This window comes from Coturnix japonica, chromosome 14 (genome assembly GCF_054131305.1).
Source record: "Coturnix japonica strain WE chromosome 14, WE-NBRP24, whole genome shotgun sequence".
NCBI classification, from domain to species: Eukaryota; Metazoa; Chordata; class Aves; order Galliformes; family Phasianidae; genus Coturnix; species Coturnix japonica.
This window is the reverse complement of record NC_140676.1, coordinates 1,411,959-1,438,294: the sequence shown is the minus strand read 5'-3', so window position 1 is coordinate 1,438,294 and position 26,336 is coordinate 1,411,959. Positions and strand designations below refer to the sequence as shown.

The following is a 26,336-nucleotide window of genomic DNA, read 5'->3' as shown; positions in this document are numbered from 1 at the left end:
GTTTTGTTACAGATGTTGGTATTTTTTGGCCCGGCGCTTGAAATGCTGTCAAGAAATTAACACTTAACAAGCTGGGAAATTCTTGAGTTAATTAGTGCTGCTTTTTTTGCAGGTGTGGCAGCTGTTTCACTTTTGGCTTCAGGAGAGGTTTTTAATCAGAGGTCTGAGTGTTTGCTTGTGCCTTGGCAACCTACAGCAGATGCAGGCCAGCTCCCTTCTCCTCAGCATGCTGGTACAAACTGTTAGTGCAGAGGAGAGGTTAACTTCAGGCCATAACTTCAGTTTTACAGCCTTCTAATAAGAATGAAACTGAGCTCATGGTAGGGGATCGCTCTTGATTCTTGGCCTGATTCACTCTTGGCCCTGAGTGGGGTGGTGCTTCTATGCCAGCAGCTCTGTGCTGTGGGGTTTGTGTGTCCCTCATCTGCCCAAAGCCTCATGTCTCATTTCCCTAATCCCTGTGGTAATCATCTCCACCCTGTCCCCCTCTGGAGCTCTGTGCAATTCCCCTGCTACCACCTTTCCATATATACCCATGTCCATTGTTGGTCCCCTCACTGGTGAATCCAACCCTGTTCTGTTTCTCACTGCCATTTGCTAGGCACTCAACAAGGCATGCCCATGTCTTTGTTTCTATTTCTTTCAGCATCAGTACTGTATGCTCTTTCTTTTTCTCTCCACTTTGAGTCTGTGATGTACTGGACCCGCACAGACCTGTGGATGTTGGTTTGCTGTCAGCTTGCACTGAGCTCTGCCGATTGCTATTGGTCTGGTTTAAATTTCAGATAGGATACCTTCTAATTTTGTATCTCCTCTCTCAGTGGGAGTTCTGGTTCCATCAGGGATGTGGTCTCACTAATGCTCTTAGAAGTAACAGCATCACAGCCAAATACTTGTTTAGGGAAGGGCTAGCAAGTTGTGTATACAGCCACATAAAAAAACCCCAAACCAGAGCAGCCCAAAAGATGTAGAGGTGTTTGTGGCCTGGAATGTGATTTGCAGGTGAGTAATGAGGTATAGCAGCGTGCAGCTGCTCCCGCAGACCCTTGGTATCATATTTGAGCAATGGAGTAACCCAAGCTGGAGGAGGGGAGTCCCCAGATGATCACCAAAACCATGGTGAGAAAAGGTGCAGATCCTCACTGTGCTGTGCTGCATTCGAAGATTCAGTGAACCTGTGTGACGCATTGTGGTGCAAACAACCTCTGTGCAAGGCACTGCCTGGGGGTGAAAAGGCTGCGAGCAGTGGGTTTTCCCTGTCCTGTCTGCTTCAGCGCTGCTGTGCAGAGCTGTGAGCTCAGTTTCGGGAGTGCGGTTCAGGGTGGGTTGTCAGACCCTGTGGTTTCGGTGTGTGTGTTGCAGGGATTCCTTAGGGGGGACGTTCTGCAGTTTCTCAGTGCAACGGGGAGGTTTTTCGGTGAGGCGTGAAGGCTGTAGCCTGGGTACGTTTGCTCGGTTTTGTGTTTACTTTTTTGGAGAAACTCCAGTGAAACTCTTGTCTGAGTAAGTGCAGAGGCCTCCTGCACAGACTGAGCAAATGGAATTCCCACAACAGACGCTCCAGATCTTTTATTTTTTTTAATAACCGCCACTTAATAAAGGACTGCTGCTGCATGCACTCACCCCTTACTCATTCAGAATGTATTTGATTCTACCGAACTGCAGAGCGTAGATGGCAGAAGAACATTGCGATTTGCAGTGGGGGTTTGGTATTTCATTCTTACCGTGACCTCTGAGGGACCCAGAGAGGCCAACTGCTGAAGGGCAATCCATGGGACTTGCTCTGAAGAATTAATGATGAGGAAGCCCTGGACTGTGAGAAGGGATTTTTTTTTTTTCTTTTATTAAGTTATACTAAGCAAACATGTACACAGACATGAGTGACCCACTCCAAAGCCCATCTGCATTCACAAACCCTGGCTGAGCTCTGGATTAAGTCCCAGGTTGCAGAGGAGGATGGAGGAGCTGCTCATTGGGACTGCATGTACCTGACCCCATGGAGCTGGGCTCTGCTGAGTGGGGCTGTGGAAGAGGCAGTGAGCAGCATGGCGTGCTCACATCCCTCCCTCTAAGCATGCACTTTCTACAGTGTTTAGGTAGGAGCACTGCCACAAGTAGGGAAGCTGTCAAAAATGTCTATTTTAGAATGGCAAATATAAATAGTAAATGTTGTTCTCTACTGTTGTAAGTGAGTATGAGGGATGTCCTACTGTGAGCTATGAGAAATCTCATTTTCTTTGTAGCTGTTACTTTCTGCAAAGGACATGTACATGATTTGGAAATGGTGCTAAGCATTAGACTTAGCTCGCTGGCAGACCTGTGCTCCTGTTTCCTTCACAACTTTAGTCAGTTGTTCTCCCTTTGCTTCTCTTTCCTTGCTTGAAAATGCAGCAAGAAATTATCTGGGGGCACTGTGTCAAGTACATGAAGTGCTAGCAGGCACTTGGATGCCACAGTAATGGGGACCATGTAATTGTTTAATTGCATGGAGAACGCAGATTTCTTTTTCATGTTATGGTAGACACTTAGTTGTGTGATGATGTATGGAGGGAAATCATAGTGCTTGTCAACATCTGTAGAACTTTAACATTGTGAGCAGTGTGTACACTTGAAGATAGAGTGCATTGTTTGCATTGCAGCGTTTTTTTATTAATAAAGACAGTCTGCAGGTTTGGCCCCAGTGCTGCAGGAAGGACTGCAGTAGTAGGTGAGCAGAAGTGTGACTTCACGTAACCCCTGTTTGCTATGTGACCACAGCCAGGAAAGGGAATCAGGCTACCAGTGACACTGCTGTGCTCTCAGAGCCATTCCTGAGGGCTTTTGAGCTCTGCAGGGCAGTATGTTCATCTTCACTGTTTCTCTTTCCATGCCTTCACTTTTTTATGGTTAGAGAAGATGCAGATGTGGGCAAGTATAGCTTCTTACTCGACAGTGGTTCTTCTTGAAGTGTGATTCTGTGAATGGGGTAAAGCACTCTTGAAAGTCGTCCCCCTGCCTCCTCCTGGGGAATAACAAAATGCCTCGGCTGGGCACAGCAGGGGGATAAACTTCATGGACCATGGAGGAAGCTGAGAACTTAAAGTGGTTCCTGAAGTAGCTCTGTTAGGGTTGTTTGGTGCACAACACCTGATATCAAAAAAAGCATTGTATTCCTCATGGGCTGCACATGAATGATGAAGCAGTTTTCAAATTAAGCCTCTCAGTGATTTAGGTGTTTCTTAAAAGAATCTAATGCCAGTTGCCAGGGAAAACGCAATCAGAAGTTGACTTGGCAAAAGTCATGAGCAGATTAGTAGAAGGAAAAGAGCCATAAGTAAACATGTCCATTGGGCAGTGTAATGTTAAAGCACATAAATTATGGTCCATGAGTTATATTTTGGAATCACGAATATTTTTAAGAATTTTATTGGTGAAACATTTGGTCTCGTGGTGATTTCATTCACTTAATTGCAGTCAATTATTTTGTGCATCTCTGTGTCATGGGAGGGTCTGTTGGCACTACAGGGCTGGTCCTGGGTAACTCCTGCTTCTGGGCAGCACAGCAATGCAGCCAGCCTTAGAAATGTAACCCAGGCTGAATATTAGGCCTTGCACAGAAAGAGCTCAGTTTTATTGCAGTGGGCCTTGGTAACATGTTCTGAGATACCTAAGCAGTCTGCCAGTGGAATTTTATATCAGTTATAAGTGTTGATTAATTTATAATGGTAAGAAAAGATCATTCTTCCTGATAGAACTACATCAACAAGAGGACTTTTAATGGAAACAAGGAGGATAGAAAGTGTTTTCTTCACTTATTTCAAGCAGTAAGACCCCGTGTGAAGCAGGGCTTGTCCTTTGGGAGTGCAGCCCCTCCTGGCTGCCCACACGGTGCCTTATCTCAGTCGGTTTCTTCTGGTACTGCTCTGTACTCAGAAACCAGAGCATGCTAGAGATAGGAATCTGTGGCTACCAATCAAGTATTCGGTGTTTAGCTTTGCCCTCTTGGCCTAGTTAATCTACTGAGAGGTGCAAATGGTTGTTACCAGCTTCTTGACAAAGATGACCTTCTTCTGGGTGCCCAGCGTGTCACTTCTGTGCTCGTGATAGAAGGCAAAGCAGTGATTCAATGGGGCTTTTTTCGGTTCAGTAGCAAACACAGCTATTTGTTTTCTGAAGCCTAGTGATGGCTGTGTTCTGGAAGGTAGATTCTGGACAACCGTAGTGCTAAGATAAACACACTGCTGAAGGAAATCAGCTTGTGGTTAATTAGCAGCACAGAGAATGAATATGGATCAGTGTTCAGATGTTTGAATTGGAAGCTCTTTGTGTGACTCTATAGGCTTGCGTGCAATGGCATTTTTTTTTTAAATGCTAAATAACCACCGAAAATGTGTTTTTAAAAGCTTCTTTGAAGGCAGCACTCAGTATGAAGCTGATTGAAGTGAAGACTGGTGATGTCATTTCCCTCAAACTTGCTGCAAAACTCTCCTATAAAAGCGTAATGTTAAGAAAACCACAGCAAAATGAGAGAGGCAAAGGCGTGTGCCCAAGGAGTAATGCCAATGCAGGCGAGTAACACCACCCTCACACAGGACTGGAAAGGGCCCAGGGCTTTCTCTAAGGAGATGTCTTAAATCCCCCCTTCGCCTTGAAGGCCATTTGTGCTTCGCTGACACTTTTCAGGAAGGGCATCTTGAGGATTCCTGTGATCCTGACAAGAAGAAAACAGCCTTGTTGTAAAGCAGCCTTGTAAAACAAAATGTTCCACTGAGGGCAAGCTGGCAGCAGCACGGTGTGCTTGCTTTGAAATGTGCACTGACCTCAAGCGAGGCCGTTCTGATATGCCCCGTCTGTGAGCTTCAGGATGTTTTCTTTATTTGCTTCCATTGCTTTTATTTCCAGGTGCTTGTCCTCTTTCAGGTAAGATTTGCAGCAGGCTGGATGCTTAATGTGATCACTTTGCATGCATTAAGACCTGCAGGGGTGCTGTTCTTGGGCAGTAATGAATATGGAAAGTCCTGACATCGTTACTGTGAAAAGAACTGGAGGTACAGAGTAAGTCACACTGTGTGTGTGGGAAAGCAATCAAGTTTAAAAAACATACGTTGGTGAATTTGCCCACACGTTGTAAACATTCTGTGCTAAAGGCAAGTCAGAGTGGTTTAGTGTTGCGGCAAATTAGAACAAAATAACTTTACAGAAGAAATGTAATAAGCATTTCTATGTAGCAGTCTCTGTTCTGCTTTTCCCTTCCCAAAATACCAGGCAGACCCGTTTTTAGGATGATGGGACAGCAGTGACTTTGTCCATGTCCTGCAGCCTGCCGTGCTGAATTCCAGGCAGAGATTTCACTTGATTTTCAGTCAAGCTGAAGTATGAATTCAGATGGGTTTGAGAAACTTGGGCTTTAAAGGAGCGTGCAATCAAATCAAGTGCCCAGCAAGTCCCAGGGCATTTTCTCTTACCACTGCATTCCCTCTTAGTTGTGTTTGGGGATTGGTGTGGGGCTGCATCCTTCCTTGGGAAACACCAGGCTCTACCTTCCTGGGCTTGCTTTGCATCAGTATTGACTGTGCTGTGCACAAGCCCAGCATGGGGCTGAACATCTCCTGTGTGTGTGCTGGTTGCACGTGGGCTGGGCAGCACAGAGCCAAGCGAGCTGTCACTAACTCAACATGTTTGGGTTTGTCCCAAACACAGTGAGCATTCTGGATGAAGGAAGAACCAGGAGGCTGCTGGCTAAGAAATGCTTTAGAGAGCACAGTGGGTTGGAGTGCTGTTAACCTGCAGCACTGAGCAACAGAACTAGTCTCTCCCATAGGCTGGGGTAGCTTCAGCATTTATGTTTAACAGAAGGGCGCTGGATGTTCGATGTTGCCTTTTCCATTCAGTGAAGTTTGGCTTGAATCTTTTTCATCCGTTCCAAAAAAGAAAACAAAACGCTGATTTATGCACCTCTGTTAAATACTCAGAAACTGTGAAAGTGCTTATTTCATACGGGAAAGTTCTGTTTTGAATGCGATAGTTTGCTTTTATAGGAAAGATAAACCTAGTCTGAAGTAACATTTCTCTAAGCCTTTTTTGGTAGAATTTGATCAATGGTCTAAGCAACTGTAACTGATTCCAGGAACACTTCAAAGCAGGCACTTCTCATTGGCCATGTGCAAAATCACCTTCTGAGTCTGAGGCTCTGGAAATGCATTTATTCATAGCATATGTCTTGCATTGGTCCTCAGTTGGCCAATAAAATTATCTAAGGCATGTCTGAGGCAGCTATGAAAAAGCAACTCAAAAGGCATTACTGTTCTAGTGAAGATGATGCAATACACTTAGCTATTATCAGTCACAGAGTCAAATTAAATGCATTCAGATGACTTTTTGTGTTTTTTGTTTTTCCCTAAAGGAACATGAGAAATATAAAGCTTCGAACAAAAGTCACTTTGAGTAAAGGCTGGCTTTATTGTGTATGAAAGCTAAGGTAAAAGGAGAGTGCCTTTAGCTGCTGGCTGCTTGTCCTTGGTTTGCAGCAGCGCAAAGGGAGTGACACGATGTGCCACAGTGTTTGTCTTTATCTCGCAGACAAGGCCTCCAGTTGTCAGATCTTTGCAGCAGGAAGCAAACTGCTAAATGTGTTGGCTGTTATTCAGGTAGGAGCACACAAAGGGGGTGAGTACTGTTTGTAAATAAGTACACGTCATTGTGTTAGTACATGGGGTATTAGTATTGCCTGCTAGAGCTGAGCTACTAAATGCTCACATAACAAAATATTAAAGGTTGTTTTCTTTTTGTTTGTTTTTTTTTTTTATAGCAAAGATAACAGCAGTGTTTTAAGCTTTCCAAGTCTCTTGCATCTTAACTAAGAATCATATAAGCGCTTCCTCAATCCATCCCCTTTTTTCAAAGCCCTCTAATTATATGCTTAGATTTTAGCTCAGGGTTAAAGTAATGGAACTGAAGCACGAGGTCTAGCAAATGCTTAAACGTAACCCTGATGGAGTGTTGGAGCAGCAGTCTGGGTGAGGATGTTTGCTAGGAGCCATACTTGAAGCTTTCCAAAGGTATCAGCAGGTGAGAGTAGCAGCAGTGCAGATGGGAAGCAGGTGGCTGCCCTGCTCTGTGCCCACTCGTGACAAATGGCACACTGCCTTCAAAGCTCTGGCTTCACAGTCCTCTGGAGAATGTGTCGTGGCTGTCAGAAAACAATTACGAGGTCATTATGAGGGAATTCTTTCACCAGTCCAACACCTGATGCAGCCACCGGATGCACCTCAGCCTATGAGTCAGGAACGCCGCAGCCATGGCCTTGCAAGGATTCCTGCTGCTGGGATGCCCTGTCCCTCCTCTGGCCTGTTCCTTTTGTTTTAATGTTTTGTGACATCTAAAGGATTCAGCTCAGGAAAAGCCAACGCAGCCTTTGTGTGCGTGGTTTGCCCAGTATCATTGAGAAGTAAATGCCTCAAAGTGATAGATGCAGTCATACATAAACTGTATAAACTGGCATAAACTGCTTGCAGTGCTGCTGAGTCTTAAGTGCTGTCCTGCCCACAGCTCTCCTGCTCCTCGCGGAGGATTTTTACAACCAGCATGTGCAGGCATTTTGTTATCTGTGAGTTACGACATGCACTTATCTGCAGCATGCATCCAAGGATGCTGTGGGGGTTTAGTGCCTCTTGGAGCTGGCTGTGCTGCTGCTTGATTGCATCCCTCAGCAGTAGCTGCCTGAGCGAGCCAGAGCTTCTGCAGCCGCAGAGTTCTTCTATGTGGGAGTACGCAGCCCTTGCTGGAGTTTTGAAACCAGAGACAACCTTATCTTCCTTAAGAAAAGGAGTAATAATAAAAAGCAGATTTAAAAAATCCCTCAGAGAGACGTGATAATTTATCAAGGGTCATCTGTGGAGGAAAGCAAAAAGGACTGGTGCTCTTTGCTTGGCTGATGCACTCGTTTCCCCGCAGCCTCCTCTTCCTGATACTGCTCTCTGGTTTTGAGAAAAACGTATATTTTTAGTGCTGTGCATGTCTCTTCTTCCCCCAGATGTAAAAACGAGAATGAAAACGCTTTCCAGATTTCTCCACCTGGACTTGAGCACACGTTTTGAAAGTAAAATCTGATTAATTGCTGGAAGAGCAACGTGTTGGAGATGCTTTTAATTTCTTTTCACACTTGAGGCATGACAGCAGCTGCTCCATCCTGTTTGTCCATTCCATTTACCTGTGGCATCCTGTTGTAAATGGAAATCACGCTCTCTTGGGGGTCAGGGACTTTCTCTTTTTTTTTTTCTTCCAGTTATGTGTTAGCCTTGATAATGCATTGGGGATTAGTGGGCACTGCCATAAAGCAATTAGTGTCCTCCAAAGCCAGTGATGTAGAGGTCTGGAATGGAATTTACTGGATTCGTTCCATGTGGAAATGAGTGGCTCTGCTCATTCCCTTCCCAAGAGGTAACCACCAGCCCTTCAGGTCTGGGTAACCTGCTTTTATTTGAATATCCTTAATGGAACAGAGCTTTCCTTTACGTAGCTCTGGGCAGCCCGTCTGAATGACATGTGTTGTTATATCCCAGGATTGTTTATGGCTTTTTGGTTTAGCGGCTGTTCCAGGCATTCAGTGCAGTTATGTGTAAAGCCTGATGTCCGTTCTTGTGGTATTGAAGCTCTGCATGAGGTTTCCAGTGTCCTTATGTGCTCCTGTGGGAGGGGACCTGTTGCTTGTGTTACATAGAAAAGCATGAAGATTGGCAGGATTATGTAAGAAATCTAAGGGGTATCTGAAGTCTTTGGGGATGTGGGTCTGATTCACCCAGAGCTAGGCAGGCCCAGAACAAGAAATCTTTCTCAGGTGGAGAACTTTGCCTCCTGTGCTGCATTTCTATTCGCATCGTGGTGTTTGCAGTGTAACAACAGGATGCGTGCTGGCCTGTAGCAGGGCATTATCTGCTCCTGTTCTATTTTTAAGCTCTTGCTTCTGTGACAGAATACTCAGTGACAGTGCATTTGCTTAGAAGCCTTCGATGGTCTGGGTTTGCCTCTTGTGCAAGTTGCCATTGTTTGGGTTGAGCCAGCAATGGAGCTGCACTGCTGTGTTCTCTGTGCTGCCTTCACAGTGCTGCTAGAAATGAGCATTGCGTTGCTTTCAGCAAAGCCCCGGGTCCTGCCTTACAGAGTTTGAGTTTGTGGTGAGCTAACTGCTCATTTCTGCATGCCAGCGTTACATTGTGAATACCATAGGATGTGTGTGCAGTGCTGTTAGTTACAATGAGCACACAGGTTGTGGAGTAGGTGCTGCAGGTCAGCCCAGGGGGAGCAGGGAAAGCCCTGCAGCATCCTCAGCTCCTTCAGCAGAGCACAGGCCGAGCTGTTGGTGCAGGCCCTGCAGCTGAAATGCGAGAAAGCTGCTCGGGGGGAGGACAGATGCTTCTGGTGTGAAGAGCTGGGCCAGAGCTGTGGAACTTTCCACCAGCACAGAGCTAATTCCCCAAGCTCAGCATATTCAAAGTCTGAATGTGAAACTCATCTTTTCCTTGAGTATTTTTTTTTTTTTTTACAAGCACAGAATGAATAAAAAGAGAACCTTAAGAACTAATCCAGTTAAGCTTTTTCTTGCTGGCTGAGAAGAAAGAGTCAGAAAGAACAAGAACCGCTTTGTTTCTCTTTTGCAATATCTGGTCAGTGGTCAGATATGGCAGAGGTGAAGAGGCCATGCAAACACAGATAATTTGGGGCTGGATATGCTGTGCTGGAGGCTGAGATTTTGGCAGGACAGGACCGGGATGGAGCCATGTGGGCACAATAGCTTGGAACGAAGGAAGACAAATCCTCTCTTTCAGGCTCATCTATAAATCAATTACCATTTGTTCCTTATTAATAATTTAGCTGCCAAGAATGCGTTTATTACTTTAGAAAGGGGGAAAAAAATACAGACTATCCCTGCGCTGAATAGCTGGCAGTCTAAAAGATGTGAGACAGTACCCATGGGACAATCTGGAGAGAACTGTAACTGTTGACTGTATTAATTACTTTAATATTTTGCACCATCCCTTCCCTATAAGCCTTTTTCTCTGCTTGCATTATGTTGATAATGTGTGGCACGCTCAATTGGACTGTTTTTCCCTAAGAAATGAGTCAGTTTGGGTCATCCTTCCCTCCCATCAGGGCTGGAAATGGAAGATGCACGAGGCAGAGAGAAGGGGTGAGGTGGGGAGGGGAGGTGAAGCAAAGGGGAACAGTGTGGTGGGGATCCAGTATGGGTATAGAGTTTTGCTGGGGAGGGAGCTGTGGAGAGCACCCCACTGTAGGGTATAAGAAGTGCTGAGTGCCTTGAGGACAGGGCTGTAGGCTGTTTGAACTTAATACCTTGTAGGAGACAGCAAACAGATTAGGAGAGGAGTGTGTTGATGGTTCAGAACAATCGTTTTAGAAGCTGTTTCTTTGTATGGGTTGAAGGAACAAGTCATGAAACTGTTGTGCCAGGGAGGGAGACTAGATAGCCTTCACTGTAAGGCAGGTTGTATGGATCACAAAGAGGAAAAAGAAGAGGTAGATTCACATGTATTTATTTATTTTAGAGATTTAGATTAGATGTTAGGTGGAAATTCTTTATGCAGGGGGTGGTGAGGTGCTGGCATAGGCTGCCCGGACAGCTGTGGGTGCCCCATCCCTGGAGGTGCACAGGGCTGGGCTGGATGGGGCCCTGGGCAGCCTGGTCTGATGGGGAGCAGCCAGCCCATGGCGGGGGGTGGGGCTGGGTGGGCTGTAAGGGTCCTTCCAACACAGCCATTTTATGAGTTTATGACCTAGGAATGATCCCGGAAAGGTCATCTGAATGAATGATGCTGTTTGCAGAGATGGAGGCTTGGGAATGGGATTAGGCAAATGGAGAGCTGCTGGGCTTGCCAGTGTTTAATGTCTTACTAGGGGGGGGGAGCTGGATCCTGGTGCATCCCAGGCAGACAGTCGGAACAGACTCTTGGTAAATAGACAGAGTGCTGTGAGGAGGAGGTGTGCCCAGTCATTGTCTGTGTGTATTTTAGAGCAATCACATTTGTTTCACGGAGCTGTTTTTTGAGGATGGAGTGGGTGTGTGGACCAAAGGCTTAGTCACAAGGGCAGGGAAAGAAAACTGTCTTGACTTGTGAAATCAAATATTTGTGACTTAGTCCATTGTTTTCCCATCTTTGTGTAGCTTATGTCCATAGTCACTTCTTGCTGTAGGGGTGAGCTGTGCTGTTAGATCTGTGTTGGTGCCCCTCTTTGCACCATTCAGGTGGCTGCAGATGATCACTGCTGGTTTGCACCCTTGCTTGTGTGCCCTCACACGCTCCCACCTTGGGCAGCCCTGGAAGTATTTAGGGAAGGTGTAGGTCGTGAGACATCTCCTACCCAACAAAACCTGCAGGGCGCTTAAAAATGTGTGTATGATTCACTATTGGAAGGCCCTCTGTGAGTCACCTCTGACCCAGGGACCCAGCAAGTGCACCATGCTGCTGCAGAGGAGACATAAAAAGAAGACGGTCCATATTTGCCTGCTGTTCTACGTGCCTTGTCGTGTTGTTTCAGAGAGATGGGGTGGTGTTCCTGGGTCTCCTGTGTGTATTTCCCCCTGAGCAGTTACTATGGTTGACTTTTCCAGCTTCCCTTGAGCTTTGATTTGGAGCATGGGGTGGTCTTTGCACTGACCATGGGATCACTGTGTGTTGGTGTGAGCTGCTGAGCAGTGTGTGGGTGTTACTCTCCTCTTGGCGATGTGGAGATGGACAGATCCATCTGTGTACTCGTGTAATTTTGAAAACACTTGAGGAACTGAATATTTTGTCTTCTGTGGATTCTCCTGTTGGGTCACAGCAGAGGCCAGGGGTGATCTCTGCAGTAGTTTAAGGAGCTTCCGGACTTGGTCTGGCATTATTACTCAGCACTCACAGAGGTTGGTGTTAGGTGAAGTGAGGCAGGCAAGAGAGCTTGGGGGGGGGGGGGCAAAAAGAAAACAGGGAAGAAAATGCTGCTGCTGGGTTTCCATAGTTTGGCTGATAATGTCACCATCCCTGTGAGCCGGCTGCTGTGCCCCAGGCACTCATTCCCTGCAAGGCCGAGCCCTGCCTGCGTCTGACGGAGGCGATGCAGAGTTGGCATGAAAATCAAAAGCGGCTTCAAAATGTACTCTGGCTTTTTCAAGTACAAACTAATATTTACCTGCGAGTCTACTTCCCTCCTTGCTCCCTCTCCTTGGCAAGCTCTAGGGCTGCTTCTGTTCTAAGTTTCACGCTTAAGTATGTATCCAGTGAGGTTCCCAGGGCGTGAATATTAAATATTCTTTTTATTTTGGAGAGAGGGGGGAGGTGGATGACAACAGGAAGGCTCAGTGAAATGTCTCTGTGTTGCCTAAAGGTGAGTTTTGATGCAATTGGTATTTTCAGCAGTTGGTGATGGACACCTCATGGAAAGCTTTTGGAAAACATCTCATTTAGGAACCGCTCTGTCTGCTGTGGTGGTTGAATGGGGACTTGTTTTTGTGTTGGTTGTTGTTTTCTTTTTCCTGGACTGTTCTTTAATCACTTGCCTCAAGTTTTTATTACTACTGACATTTACATAAAAATAAGGTATTTGTTTATGTCGAATGCGGCTGTTCTGGCCGCTTGCTTTTTCCTGCTCCTTTCTGTGTCATACCAGCTGGATTTCCACGTAAGGAATAGTAACAACTGAACCTTTACAGGAAAGGTACTGTGCACGCACATGCTGGAGATCCTGTTTGGATGATAAGGCTGACGTAGCACGATACGGAGACGTGCTCTGCCGAGCTGTTATTCATGCCCCTCTGCTGCGCTCCCACACATCCTGCATTAGTCAGAGCTAAGCACTGAAATTATACATCCCTGTTCCCAGCCGTATCGCCACACAGGGCTGGTGCAGCTTCAGGCAGCATGAGGGGCGGAGGGAAAACATCTGTGCTTGCACTGCTTTGCTTCAGATAGAGAGTGAAGCAGATGTCTCATGGGGAAAATGGTGCGTCCTGGGAGCAGCACTGTGCACAAGTCAGGCTTGGGTGAGCAAAGGAATTCCTGGTGCCTTGCAGCACTGAAGGAAATACTAAGATTGAGGATTGTTATTGTATTTATTCATTTATTAAAAATAACCTGTAGTGTAAGGAGATAGAACTGGGCTTCCATGTGCAGGATGGCTGTGTGGGCCGCAGGTGGCCGGGGCAGTGATGTTCTCTTGCTGCATGGCATAAACGCTGTGCAGTTGAGCTGCGAGTGGCAGCCTGAGCAAACCCTGTCACTGATGTGCAGATTTACTAGAAGAAAGGAAGCTCTCAGGTAGGCCACGTCCTCAACTTCCTCTTTTTGCTGTTAAGTGTTTTTGGTGGGAAAAAATAAATATTTCAGCTGAAGCGTTTTCCGTCTCTCTGGCACAAATAACCCCCTTCTCTTATTGCACCAAAACATCCCACAAAATAAAACTAACAACCCCGGGTCCTGTAGCACCCCCTTCTCTTGTCCCTGCCCTCATCAGCTGTGCTGTAAAACCTGATTATGGGAGGGAGAAGTTCACAAAGCTGTTTCCCCCACATATACCTGGACTCTTGCAGAGTCACGAGCCTCTGATTTCAGTCATAATTACAGACACAGGAGACTGTAAAATGTTAACTTTTGTGGGCTTTTAATGAGGCGTCCCATCTTAAATCTGCGCTGTTCCCCTAAGACATCACACTCCTTAAGTCTTTTTAAGCTGGATTTCTCCTGCGTTGCTGTGACTCATGATTAAGGAAGTCAGAGTTGTAAAATTAACACGGCCTCTTCCACTACCCTTTTCACCTCTCGCACGGCGCACACCTTCCCTCAGCATCTCGTGGAAACTTCAAGGCTTGTTTGGGTATAGCGGAGGCAGCTCTTTGTCACTGGGTTTGTGTGAGCAAAGAGGAAAGTCTGTGAGAATTTGCTCTGTGATGAAACGCGCCGTCTGCACATGGGAAGTGATTCATCTGCAACTGATTCGTTAGCAGCTCGCAGGATGCCAGCGCGGGTCGGAGGCTGGGAAAGATTGGAGAAGAGAGGTGGCTAATCGCAGGGGAGCGCGGCGGAGGCTGCAGACGGAGTAACCCAGACTGAAGGTTGTTTTCATTGTCTTTTCAAAATCTGCATTTCTTTTCAAGTCGCTTGGCTTTAATGAAGACCAGGTCCTCACCGCAGAGCCTGTGTGTAGCTCTGTGTGTAGCTGTGCTTTGTAGCAGATCCCGAAGGATGGCCCCACGGAGGGATTGGGGCGGAAGTGTGAGCGTTTGTGGGACCGGGGCCCTTATTTGTGGTGTGCTGTTAATTAGTACTGGTTGTGCAAATAATTACAGAGCCAAGTTGTTGTTAAAGCAGCTCAGAAAGCAATATAGTGGAGAGCCAGGAGGATTAATGGGAGGCTTTAAGGGCCCATGTGATCCAAGGGACTATCAGGATGTGTGATAAACACCTGAGATGCTTTTGAAAATGGGACATGGGCACTCCAGGCAACTTTGCCCTGGATCCTGTTATCCATGTGGGGGAGGTACCAACACAGATGTCACATCTTGAAATAGCAGCTTTTTAAATTACAGGAAAAGCAGCAACATTTTCACTATATAATAAAGAAAATAACAGCAACGAACCTCAAGTAGCCTCAGACTATTCCAAACAAGATAATTGGAGGCTGTCACGCAATATTTTTAGCTGTATCTGCTATAAAGTAAACATGTTCTTTGCCCAAGACCACCAAAAATGTTTCCATAAGAAATGTTGGCTTTGACCCAACTTGATAGAATGCACAAACATTTATCTGGAAAGTCAGTTCCGACTCCTGGTATTTATATGAAGTTCCTGTGGACGGCACTGGCAATTGCGTATGTTGTGAGGGAGAGTCCAAGCTCTTAAAACTGTCATTTCTCAGCACTCCTGACGATAATCATTCTTGCTTTTGTTAGCAGCCAGTCTATGTGGGGCAGGAGCTCTCAGTGTGAGGCTTCTATGGGAGCACTGTGCAGCGCCTTCATTTCTTTTTGCTTTCGGCAATCAAGAAGCACATCCGGCCCGTGGTTCTTTTCCTCTGGTTTGAGTTGGGCTGGATCCACAGCTGATGCTAATTTGCAAAGCTCTCCTGGCTTCTGTGAAGCTATGAAGGTTTTTTTTTTCCTTAGAAGATGCATTTTGAAGCTAAATATTAAATGTAAATCAGTGGAGTTGCCATGAAAGTTAAAGCAGTAACTGAGTTTTACAGCTGCTTTTTTGGTTGCTAGATTGATGTAAGAACCCTGCCCCCCAGTTATTGAGTCTTTCTGGAATTGCTTTTGTTTTTAATGTGCTCTGTCTTGTGGAAGATAATCTGAATCTCTTTGGCATTTCCATCTATTTTCACGTTACGAAACTGCTCTGAACGTCCGAATACACAGAGCCACGAGAATGCCTGGAATCTCCTCACAGAAAGGAAGCTGCTGCTTGGGCTGGGCAGGAGCGTGTTGCTCTTTGGATTTCATGACTGGAGTCAGACCCAGGGTTCTGGGAAGCAGTGACAAGCTGGTGTGATAAATGAGTTTCCAAAAAGGCACACACTCCTTTGGAGAGGCCAAGCTTCCCATGTGCGTGCTTCCTCTGCACCAGGCCCCTCCAGGCTCAAGCACAAATAAACTCTGATGAGTCTGACACAGATTTGGGCAGACTTTGCTGGAATAAATAAAGGAACCAGGGATGCTAAGAAGAAGAAGAAGAAAAAAAAAAGATTTAAATTTAGAGGGCTTATAAAAACTGTTATACAAAAGTCACATTTATTCCACAGGAGGATACAATGGAAAGGGGCTCAGATGTGGAACTGTCAGAAACACTGGTGGCTGCAGATGCTGCCTACAGCTCTTATTCACTACCAGATTATGCTGGCAGTAATTAGTATTGGTGAATTATTACATTCTTAGCAAAGTAAAGCTTTTCCCATTTGACTCTCGCAGTGAGTGGCAGCGCATTGGGTCAGTGAATGAACCATGTTCTGGTGGTCAGAACAAGGAGGAGATGAAAGGTGCAGGGGCATCTAATTACAGAATGGCTTAAGTAGAAGAAAGGGAGCTGGGTTTGGCAGCCAGCAGCCCATGTCCTGTGGCTGTGGCATAAGCAGAATTGGTGTAAATGAGAGGTTAATAAGAAGCACAAAGGAAAAAATAGTTGGATTGTGATATTGCGTGACAAAACAAGATGCATCTCTGAAGAAATGTAAATGAAGCAGAGCTTTGATCTGTGTGGCATCACAGAAGTGGCGGAGCACAGAGGAGAGAGCTGAGTGGTGCAGGACCAGCAGCAGGCGGCTCTGAAGGAGCAACAATGGGCAGACAGTTTATGGTAAACCAATAAAGCGTACTTATGTCTGAATCTGAAATTAGACTCTGCAAAATATGGTCTCAAGGCACCTGCTAAAGAGCTTAGCATTACTGGAATCTTAATAAATGACTCATGCTGTCATAATCTGATCCTGACATCAACTCTCTGCGCTGCATTTCTTCAGCTTTCAGGTGGGGGGAAGGGGAAATCTGCAAAGCCCTGGGACAGACCAAGAGCTGTAAATAGGCGGTAGGAAGCACACAAGGGAGTACTGGTCATTTCTGTACTGTCAGCTGCTTTGCAAGCTCAGAACAAATGAGAGCAGAGTGGAAGAATTATGCAGTGTCAGAAGAATTGGGATTTACCATCTACCTTTAAACCCTCCACCTGATGCTTTGGGCTGTGGCGGTCTCTGCTCAAGACCTGACAGGCAGCGGATGCATGGAGCTGTTCTGCTCACTGCCTGTGGTCCTGTGCCTGCCTGTAAGTACACCTGCAGTGCTCACCTAAAGCCTTTGCATGGCCTCCCAGCTCTGTCCATCGCTTCATCCTTTGTGCCTTTTGCTCCACTGCTGCGGATCCTGTGAGGGCCAGGAGCATCCATCTCAGTAGAGATGGATCTATAGGCACAGAGATGTGTTTCCTTCCAAGTCCAAGAGAGGGAAGAGTGAGCACTCCAGGTGGGAGAGACCTGAGTGAAGTGTATCCTTTCCATGTTGATGTGTTTCAGGCTAGCTGGGTGTTTGCTAATCCTTCTCAATTTCTACAAATGTAAGTGCTGAGTATTAACGGCTAGTTTGTTCTATGGTGGTGTGATAAGGTGCATTGCAGGTCTCACTTGGATGCAGTTAACTTCTATTTTTAGAGCGTGAATGACAGTATTGTTAAAACTGCTCCAGAAATTGGAAAAGTCAGTGATGCTGAGCAAATTGAGGGGAAAGAGATGGCGAGGGATCAGCTTTTGAATTGCGAATGTGCTGCATGGGTCATTTTTGTATTCAGTGTTTTTCATTTGGCCAGTATTCAGGGAAAGCTGAGGTTTTATCCAAGTTTTCAGCGAAGCCCTGTGGATATTTCAGTGCTGTATGCACAAAAGCCAGATTCTGCTACAAGAATAAGCGCTTGCTTTCCTGGTGTAGACCAGATGCAGGACCAGTAAGGAACTACTTATCATGTTTTGTGCTCGAGAGAAAATCACAGCCTGTGGCCATCGTTCCTGGTGCCTTTTAGAGCGTCCTGCTAACTTATTTGTCACAGCTTTAAAAACCAGCTTCTGCTCGTGGTTTTTAATAAGAACCCCATGGAAATGCGTAACTGAAACTTTTTATTCCTGGTTGTTTTTCTCTTTCCTTAACCCCGTTTTGCACATGGTGCTATGTGAGCACGGAGGCGTTTTGCTCTCTTGGAAGATTAATGATGGTGATATAAAACTGATGGCTTTTGCAAACAGCAGCGTATGTATATGTGAGCAGCAAAGGAAAGGGAGACAGGGGACTGGATCTCTGTTGAAGTACATTTGGAAATGTCCAGTGTTGACAGAATTCCCTCCAGTATCTTATGGCTCGTATCACTTTACTCGATTTGTACTACTGCCTTCCAGTGATTTGAGCTTCACTTTTAAAGGAGAAGAAGTACAGGGAAGGAGGTTCATTACCCGTCTGAAGGGACGATAGCTGCAAAATGCCCAGTGAGGAGAGTAACTGGTGGTGGTGGTAGTGACTGGTTTTTCTTTTCTGATTCAGGATCTCACGAATTCAGTCACAGGTTCAAAAATGAAGAAAGAAAACAAGATAATCAGGCCTAGAAATGAAATTCCTGTTGTGCAGTGTAATGCTTTCCTCTTTACTCCTCACTCTTTTTCAGACAGTTACAGTGGATTGATAAAAGGAAAAGCTTTGGTGTTTTTGTCATTCTTTTCCTTCCCTCCTCTGGTTTTGCTATTAGGAGCCATTGCAGGCTGTTGTTCTCTGAGCTGCAGTAGTCTGGGTGCTTTGGAGCAGCAGCTGGGGGGTGTTTGAGTTCCCTAGCAAGTGGCTCGTAGCAGCATATAGGGATGGATCAGTCCTAAAGTGTTGGGCTCAAGGGGTTTCTGTTGGCTTCTCATGGTACTGCAGTGCTGTTCTGACTGCCACAGGCTGTTGTGCAAGCAACGAAATTCCCTGATTGCACTCCTGGAGTCTTGGCACTTTCCTCACTGGGTATTTATCACTGTTGCATGTAGTGCTGGGGTAACCTCCCCACTGGCTGCTCCTTGGTTGTGTTTGAACACTCCATGCTACAGCCCTCTGTGTTAGACCAGCTTCTCACCAAGCACACCTGAGCATGGCTGTGGGTGCACAGACCCGGCTGACACCCCTGGTGCTGGAGGGACCCCTGCTCACATCAAGGCTTTGTGTGATTAGTTCCTGAATTTAGTTCTGTTATAAGTCATTGTGAGCTGGTATCAGCTCGACAGCCTGGCTACGTTCTGGCTTTGTTTCTGCATTTCCTTGCAGGGTCTCATAGCCAACATGCTCCATCACTGGCGGGCAGTGCTGACTCCAGGCTGTGGATTGCACTGTTTTCTTGTTCTGTCCTGCAGGCTCAGCATATGTGCTGGTTGGAACATGGTGAGAGGCTGCGTCACCCACTCAGGTCTGAATGTGAGCGCTGAAATTAAGAGCTCTTCTCAGCCTTAGCTACTTAATCCCATAGTGCAGCATGGGGACACTTGATGTGTTCAGCTGCAGCTGACTGGAAGGAAGAGACAATGTCCCAAAAGAAGTGGGGCTGCAGAGAGCCCAAGGAGGGATTTCACAATCATAAAAATGTAATTGGCCTCCGGGGCTTTGGGGGAATGTCATTTCTTTTACTGTATCTCCTTATTGAGGGGAGAGGGGAGACGGGGAGGTTATTGTGATTGAAAACAAAGCATACGGCTCTGTCATTTCAGAGGTCTTTTTAGATAAGATCATAAAGTGCATCTCTTTTTTTCCTTACGGAAAGCTGTGATAGCAACACTTGGGAGCTGCGCTGTGCTTTCAGGCTGGTTTTGGCTTAGTTAGGTAACTGCTTGTAGCTGTTCAGGCTGCCTTCCCCACTAGTTCCTTGTGAGTTGTGCACCTGGAAGGCTTCTTTCTTCTTGGCTGAGCTCAGAAGGAGCCTGGCATGAGAGCACACCTGGGAAACAGAGCTGATAGTGCGCTTAGAGGTAGATATTGAGAGTATTTTGGAGCTGAGATGTAATTGTGGATTTTAGTGTTTCATGCTCTGTACCAGCAATTCCCTCAGTGATGGTATAGTTGTTCTCTATACTTCCCATGCACAATCGTGTTTCCCTGCTCCCCGCATCAGGTGCAGCTGGGATCCACGCTGTTTCTGTTTCTCCTTCCTTGCTGTTGCAGCAGTGTTTACAAGAGATGTGCGTGTTACCAAGCTCTGGTTTTGGGAAGAGTCTCCCAGGGCAGCCAAGACCAGCACAACCACTGCTTGAATAGTTGTTTGTGTGGGTTGGGTTGGGTTGGTTTTTCTGGATTGGCTGCCAACACAAAGAACCAAGGGAAATAATTCCAAATGAAATTCAAATTTCCTTTTTCCTTGACCAAAAGTTAAAAAGAAGAAGAAAAAATAGTGTATTTCACCAAAACCCAGAAGTGTTTAATGTCTGTCATAATGGAAAGCGAAGGGGCTGGATTTCAAGGAGTAGAAATGGGAGTGCATGTCTGTGTGTATGTTAAAAGAGTATCTCTAACCTGGGGTACCTTTCTTCGAGCCTTCAATTTGAGCTCTTCTCAGTAAATTAATGATTCTGAAGTGAGACTGTTACATAAAATAGACATTTTTGCATTTTTCAGAGATGTGCTTTGCGTGACAGCTTGGATCCTGCAGCAGCATCTCAGTGGGTTTGGGTGGCTCTGGGGATTGTCCACAATGCGGAGCCTGGTGGGCCAGCCGTGTGCTGAGCCTGCAGCGTTCACATTGACTTCCTTGGTGGGATGAGGTCGGTGATGTGTTTCAGTGCCAGCCCATGTAACTCTCCCCTCTCGTTCCTCCTGCAGGTCGCTGGATGGCCGGCTGCAGGTGTCCCACCGCAAGGGCCTCCCCCATGTGATCTACTGCCGGCTGTGGCGGTGGCCGGACCTTCATAGCCACCATGAGCTGCGGGCCATGGAGATGTGCGAGTACGCCTTCAACATGAAGAAGGACGAAGTCTGCGTGAATCCCTATCATTACCAACGAGTGGAGACCCCAGGTACTGCTGACCCCGCGTGTCCCTTCTGAGGGACGTATACGTGCATTTCAGAATTGAAGAAAGCAGCAGGCGTAGGGTTTTCAAACCAAAGCGTATGTATTATTGATGATAGTCTCTTACTGAGCGCAGCAGAATAATTTATGAATCTGTGCTCAGGGGGAAAATATCATTTAAAATCGATGAAAAACAAGTTGAGCAGGCTGCCTTCTTGCCAGCTTCCTAATGTGTCCCTGTGTGCCCAGAACCAATGTGGGATTGAGGGATGTTCTGCGCATCCCTCACTGCTGCTCTTGTTGGTATCTACTATCAACTATCAAATTGTGTCCCTTAATTAATGACTTTGGTGTTGTGTGTATGCAAGGGTGGTACTCCAGACTGGTTACTTTTCATTTTCTGGGGTTTCAGTCATTTTATTTTAAAGCTGCTAATCCTGTTCTCTCTGTTTTCCATTTGTGCAGTGTTACCCCCAGTTCTGGTGCCTCGGCACACGGAGATCCCAGCTGAGTTCCCACCACTGGACGATTACAGTCACTCTATTCCAGAGAACACTAACTTCCCAGCAGGCATTGAGCCGCAGAGCAACTACATCCCAGGTACGGCATCTCTCCATCTAGCGAGTGGAGGGAGAAGGGTCACACTGCACAGTCAGTCGTGTCTGCGTGTGTTGAGCTGAATGAGTGGCAAGTCTTTATTTCTATCATTGCCATGAAGCAAAGGAATGGGAAAGTTTTGCTTTCTTCAAACTCACTTCTTCCCTTCGGTGGGGCATACTCAGTTTATTGTGGAATCTAAAGCTGAATGTTCCCATAGATTTGACTGACGTTCAGCCAGTTTAATTTGAGTAAAAGTGTAGATTTCTGATGGAATTGAGCCTTTCTATTTATGCATCTTTTTTCACAAGCAATTTACACCTTATTTGTATGGGCAAATGGTGCAGCTGCACAGCAGGAGAGGAGCAATCTCTGGACAGAAAACTGTCTACGTGGCTTAAAGTTTTATGGAACCAAAAATCCTGATTTTGTTGCTTCCCTCCTCTGTTATTGACTGGTATGTTCTGCTCTTGCCCTCAACAGTTGGAGGAAGAAAAATAATTAAACAAAAAAGCTTGTTGCAGATAACAAAGTAAATGTTTTTGCTGTCAAATCCAGACCTTTCATCCAGTTGCAATGACTTTGATCATTTTGTGATTCTAGAGACACCTCCTCCAGGCTATTTGAGTGAGGATGGAGAAACCAGTGACCACCAGATGAACCCCAGCATGGATGCAGGTAAATCATTTTTGCCATGTGTAGCTTTCTAGGTCATATCTAAAGTTCTAAAGCTTTTCATTGGAGCTCTGAAGATCAGATGGTGGTGAGAGTTATTTTATCCCTGTAGGAGTGCAAATGTAGCCTGACATCTCATGTAAAGGACAGCACATTGTGTTTTAGAGCTGCTGAAAGGTGCAGCATGTTCCTGTTCTCCCTGACATCCGTCGTTAGATGCTGCTAAGCAGGAGCCTGAAACAGCAGACACATACCTAACAGTAGCTTACATTGTAGTGTGCTCATGCATCTGTATGCACAGGAATATGGTGCAAGTAGTTGGCACTTTCCAAAGAGGCATTTTTCTGTCTGCTGTACATACTGAAATGTCCAGTTAACTATATTTGAAATAACCACTAGTAGATTTATTTTTAAATGGGCTTCTTATTTAGTGGGTGTATCCCAGTGAAGGTTATCAGGCGAGGTTTTGTCTCATTGCCAAGAAAACGGGTAGTGTTAAAGCAGATTTGGCACTTGCATAAAAACAGACATGCAGAACTTTCTCAGTGCAAATACTGCATGCAGTTATTCCGGCTTCTCTGTATGTCTTCAGCCACAGAGCATACGTGGGATTCCAAAAGGGAGATGATTGATTTGCAGTCTTGCACCGCAGTTGTACAGATGGCAGAAAGGAGTGTGGGTTTATTTGTCTACATCAAACATAAACCTGATGACACAATGCATTTCAGTGCATATAATCATTGGTAATGCGGTTGACATTCGGAATGTATGTATGGCTTTTGGGGAGAGTGGATTGGCCTGGAAGCTGCTATAAATACTCTCAGTTCGTGTTTGAATGCAAGATCCCTTCCTTCAGATGTCATGGAGTTCATTTGTTATAAAAAACAAATTTAGAAGAAACCAGCTGAACTCAGTGTGAGAGGGAGGAATGGATGGGCTGTACCACCTGCTTGCTTCCATGTGGCATCCAGAAACTGGAAGTTGCTCTCAACGTCAGAGTGCAGATATTTGAAATACGTGCACAAAATCTGTGGGCAGAATTGGAACGATGGGCTGAAATTTCCACAATTATTTGGTCAGAGCTGTGTGGGTTGATGCAATACTCCACTGTCCCAGCACCAGAAGGGTTCATTGATACACAAAGTGGTGTGTCTTCTACTGTTGACAGTGATTAGCAATGTATAGTAGAGCTCTGAAATGCTCAGCTAACTGGGCTTGAGTGTAGCTGCCATGATGGTGCCTGGAGTTTTGATAACTGCATGTGAAAGTAAAACAGGCAACTGCGTGCACAGCTCTGAGAATTAATGGGAAGAGTTTAAGTGAATTAAACTCTGTGAAGATGCTCAACAGTATTGCAGATGGAGCAAGTTGATACAGTAGGTAATAGCATTTGGAAGCTCATTTAAGTGGTAATCAACATCAGAGAAGTTGCTAATGTCACAAAATGAGACATTGCTAAGAAGTGGGATTTCCCTCCCAACAAGCCTGGGCAGCACAGAAGATTTCATGCAAGTGTTTTTCTTTGTGCAGATGCCATACTAATAATTACAATGTCTTGATTTTCAGGTTCTCCAAACTTATCACCAAATCCCATGTCTCCGGCACACAATAATCTGGGTAAGTGTGTGATCTTGAGAACTGTGTGTAATTACAGCCAGGAGTATGACCTTTTAACAATGAGGTTATTTCTTGAGGTTGGTTGGGTTTTGAGCACAATTGGTGCTTCTTTCTGCTAATAACTGAGCAGTGGAGGAGGCTGGCTGGTTGGTGTGTGATTGGAGAGTTCAAATAAGTGGAAAGAGGGCAAGAACACCAGCGTATGGAGAGGCACAGATATCACAGACCTCTTTGAGCAGTAGAGGTTTTGCAGGCCTTATGCTTGTAGGAGCCTGGGGATCCTTCCCTTCTGCTTCTCTCATGGAGAGGTAGAAAGCTGTTGAACAGGACCTTTGCCTTTGAGATCCTGCTGGAGGTGTCCTGTGGCTCTCCCTGAACCTCTGCTATTTCCCAGAGTTTCTGCTCTTCATTTTCATACCTACAGGCAGGGAAGGTCTGATCTTCATCAGTCTGAGCTCTCGCTGTATTTGAAATTGCTCTCAACAGTTTCTCATAAAACACGCTCATAGCTCTGGCTTGCTGCAGGATCACTTCTCCGCATGTTCGTTAAGCCAGCAGACACAGGCCACTAGAGATTACTCTTGAATAACCATAGCCATAAAGTTTACATATGCTTTTAATCCTGGCAGAGGGTACTTTGACTCTGCTCCAAAATTTGTCAGCCATTGGCTGACTTGTGGATATCTTGGGGCTGTTGAAGGGGATTTCTTTTCTCTCTTCTCTATTTACTTATTTATTTGAAAGCATGGAATATATTGCTACAATGCCACTAGACTTTTACTCATTTTAACTCTTAGAACCACAGAGAGGAACACATCCCTATCTCTTTGGTTTTCTCTTTTCCCCCCTGTCCGAATCTGTTATGCTCAAGTGTGCAGCTGAAGAGCTGATGTGAATTTCTTGCATTTTTTTGTCAACCTAAAAATAAAAAGCCAACTATATGTAACAAAACCAACCTGGCAGGCGGACTGTGGCATCTGCCTTACATAAGGAGAAAAGTAGTTTCTAGGAAAGAGGCCCCAGCACAGATCCTTTCTAACCAGGACAGGGCTCCTAACACATGCTGCTCAGCTGATGGGCCTGCAGGACGCCTAACGTGCAGCCTGGTGACAGAGAACTAAACAGGAGCAGGTGAGGCTGGTTAACCACGAGGAATCTCTTTGTAGTTTAGGGAGCAGACATCAGAAGAGCATTGAACTCAGCAGCATTAAAATATACCTTTGAGTTTTGCAAACCAAGTACTTTTACTGCGCTTAGGCAAAAGTTCCCAAAAAATTAAGGGACCTTTTGTCTCTTTTTAGAGTTTTATAATAATTTTTTGCTGTGAGAAAGCTGCAAAGCAATAAATAAAATGGAACATACTGAGCAACTCCCAGCAACTGTCGAATGAAGAATCTGTCATCATCTGCGCCTCACAGGCAGCACGTCTGAGATAAGGAGCTGCTCACAGCAGCAGCCCTTCGCTCCTTCAGCCCTGCAGGCCGCAGAGGGGCTGTGTGGGCTGGGAGAGCTGAGCTTGCCCTCAGCTTTGCAGATTCTCCCCCAGTCAGACAGGAGCTGGTTGGTGGCCTGCAGTGCTGTTGCTTTTGCTGTGTAATTCTGTGGATGAGCAGGACGCTGCAGTGTCCAGGGCTGCACTTTGATCTGCAGAAGTTGAAGGGGGGATTTCTCTCTCTGTTTGCTAAGAAAATAAAATGTAAAATCTAAAGAATATAATGTGTATTTTTTGAAGTTTTACTGCTAAGGAAGTAATGTCCCAGTGTTACAACTGACGGTTTATTTGAACAGAACTGCCTGAAGCTTTTAAGACAGTTTACTTTGTGTCAGCTGAACTTTGGACTTTATCCCATGGCCTTATTCCAAAGAATTACAAAGACCATAAACTAGCATGAGGCAAGCTGGCTAGAACAATAGGAGCAAGGTTGGTTAGAGCTGCAATTGTGTGTATTTTGATACCAAGCTGTAATTGATGGAACCTGGGGACTCTCAGTTCATCTTTTCATCCACGGACAAAACAAGGTGTTGCATGGTAACGATTTGGGACCTTTTGTCTCCTTTCTGCTTGTGCAGTGGCTTTGCAAACATTCTGGTTTTGATTTGGACCCTTCAGTTGTCAAACATAAGATGTAACTGGAAGTTGTAGGTACCCGGTGATCTCTTCTGTATCGATGAAGTTTGAACTGGGAAGAATACAGAAAGCCCCAGTGAAAGCAGAGCTGCCAGCGCTGTGTGGACACTCGGAATGAAGTCAGGGAGTTTATGCTGGCCAAGGGCCAGGCCTGAGGTTGCATGCATGTTATTTGGGAGCAAGGCAGTCCCTTGGTGCACAGGAAATCCATTGTCAGTGCTTGCTCTGCAAATGACTTGACGCAAAAGCAGTAAGTGAAATAAGCACATGCCCCGTGGGCAAATCCATCAGAAACATAAGCCTCTGTGACTCCGTGTTGAAACACTATTTTTCCAAGCAGCGCAGAGGGAAAGGAAGTGAGCACACTTATTTATCTTGTTGCTTCTGAGGGAGTTAGGAGTAACTGCAATTAGTGCAGTTAGATAACATAAATCAGTAACTTCTGATGAACAGAGTTTAACAAACAACCCAACCACAGCTGGGGTTAGAACTGTTCTTAGAGCACATCGTAGAGAGTGCAGAGCCTTCCTCTGCTGAAACTGCAAGCATCACTCCTTGGATTCAGGGGGAGCAGTTGAATCACCCAGAGCCATCTGAATGCCCCACCTTTCACTTGGCTGCCTCAGTCTGTAACCCCAGTAAAAGAAACGTTACCACCTATGGGGGAAATGGTTTTTCTTTTGAAAATGTGAAATCACTTGGACTGGAAGAAATAATCTTTTGATTATTGTGAAGGCAGTTATGTACAGTGTGTCAGTGTTAAAATAGCTGCAGAGATCCTTGCAGTCAGAGGAGAAGTG

The 26,336-nt window shown here is 45.7% G+C and overlaps 1 protein-coding gene across 8 annotated transcripts in view; it reads left to right on the top strand.

Moving 5' to 3' along the window:
• The window catches only part of SMAD3 (SMAD family member 3), a 61,167-nt gene that overhangs the window by 23,714 nt on the left and 11,117 nt on the right, over nt 1–26,336 (top strand). For 3 of the 8 annotated variants that reach the window (XM_015873309.3, XM_085515206.1, XM_085515207.1), the window contains 4 exons: nt 20,333–20,526; nt 20,985–21,119; nt 21,720–21,794; nt 23,358–23,408. In XM_015873309.3, coding sequence (XP_015728795.1) covers nt 20,333–20,526; nt 20,985–21,119; nt 21,720–21,794; nt 23,358–23,408 — 455 coding nt within the window. Of the gene's footprint in view, nt 1–6,285; nt 6,627–12,994; nt 13,013–13,942; nt 14,081–15,554; nt 16,779–20,332; nt 20,527–20,984; nt 21,120–21,719; nt 21,795–23,357; nt 23,409–24,709; nt 25,117–26,336 lie in introns of those variants that run through there. The other 5 variants (XM_085515208.1, XM_085515204.1, XM_085515203.1 and 2 more) reach the window with 5 other exon arrangements.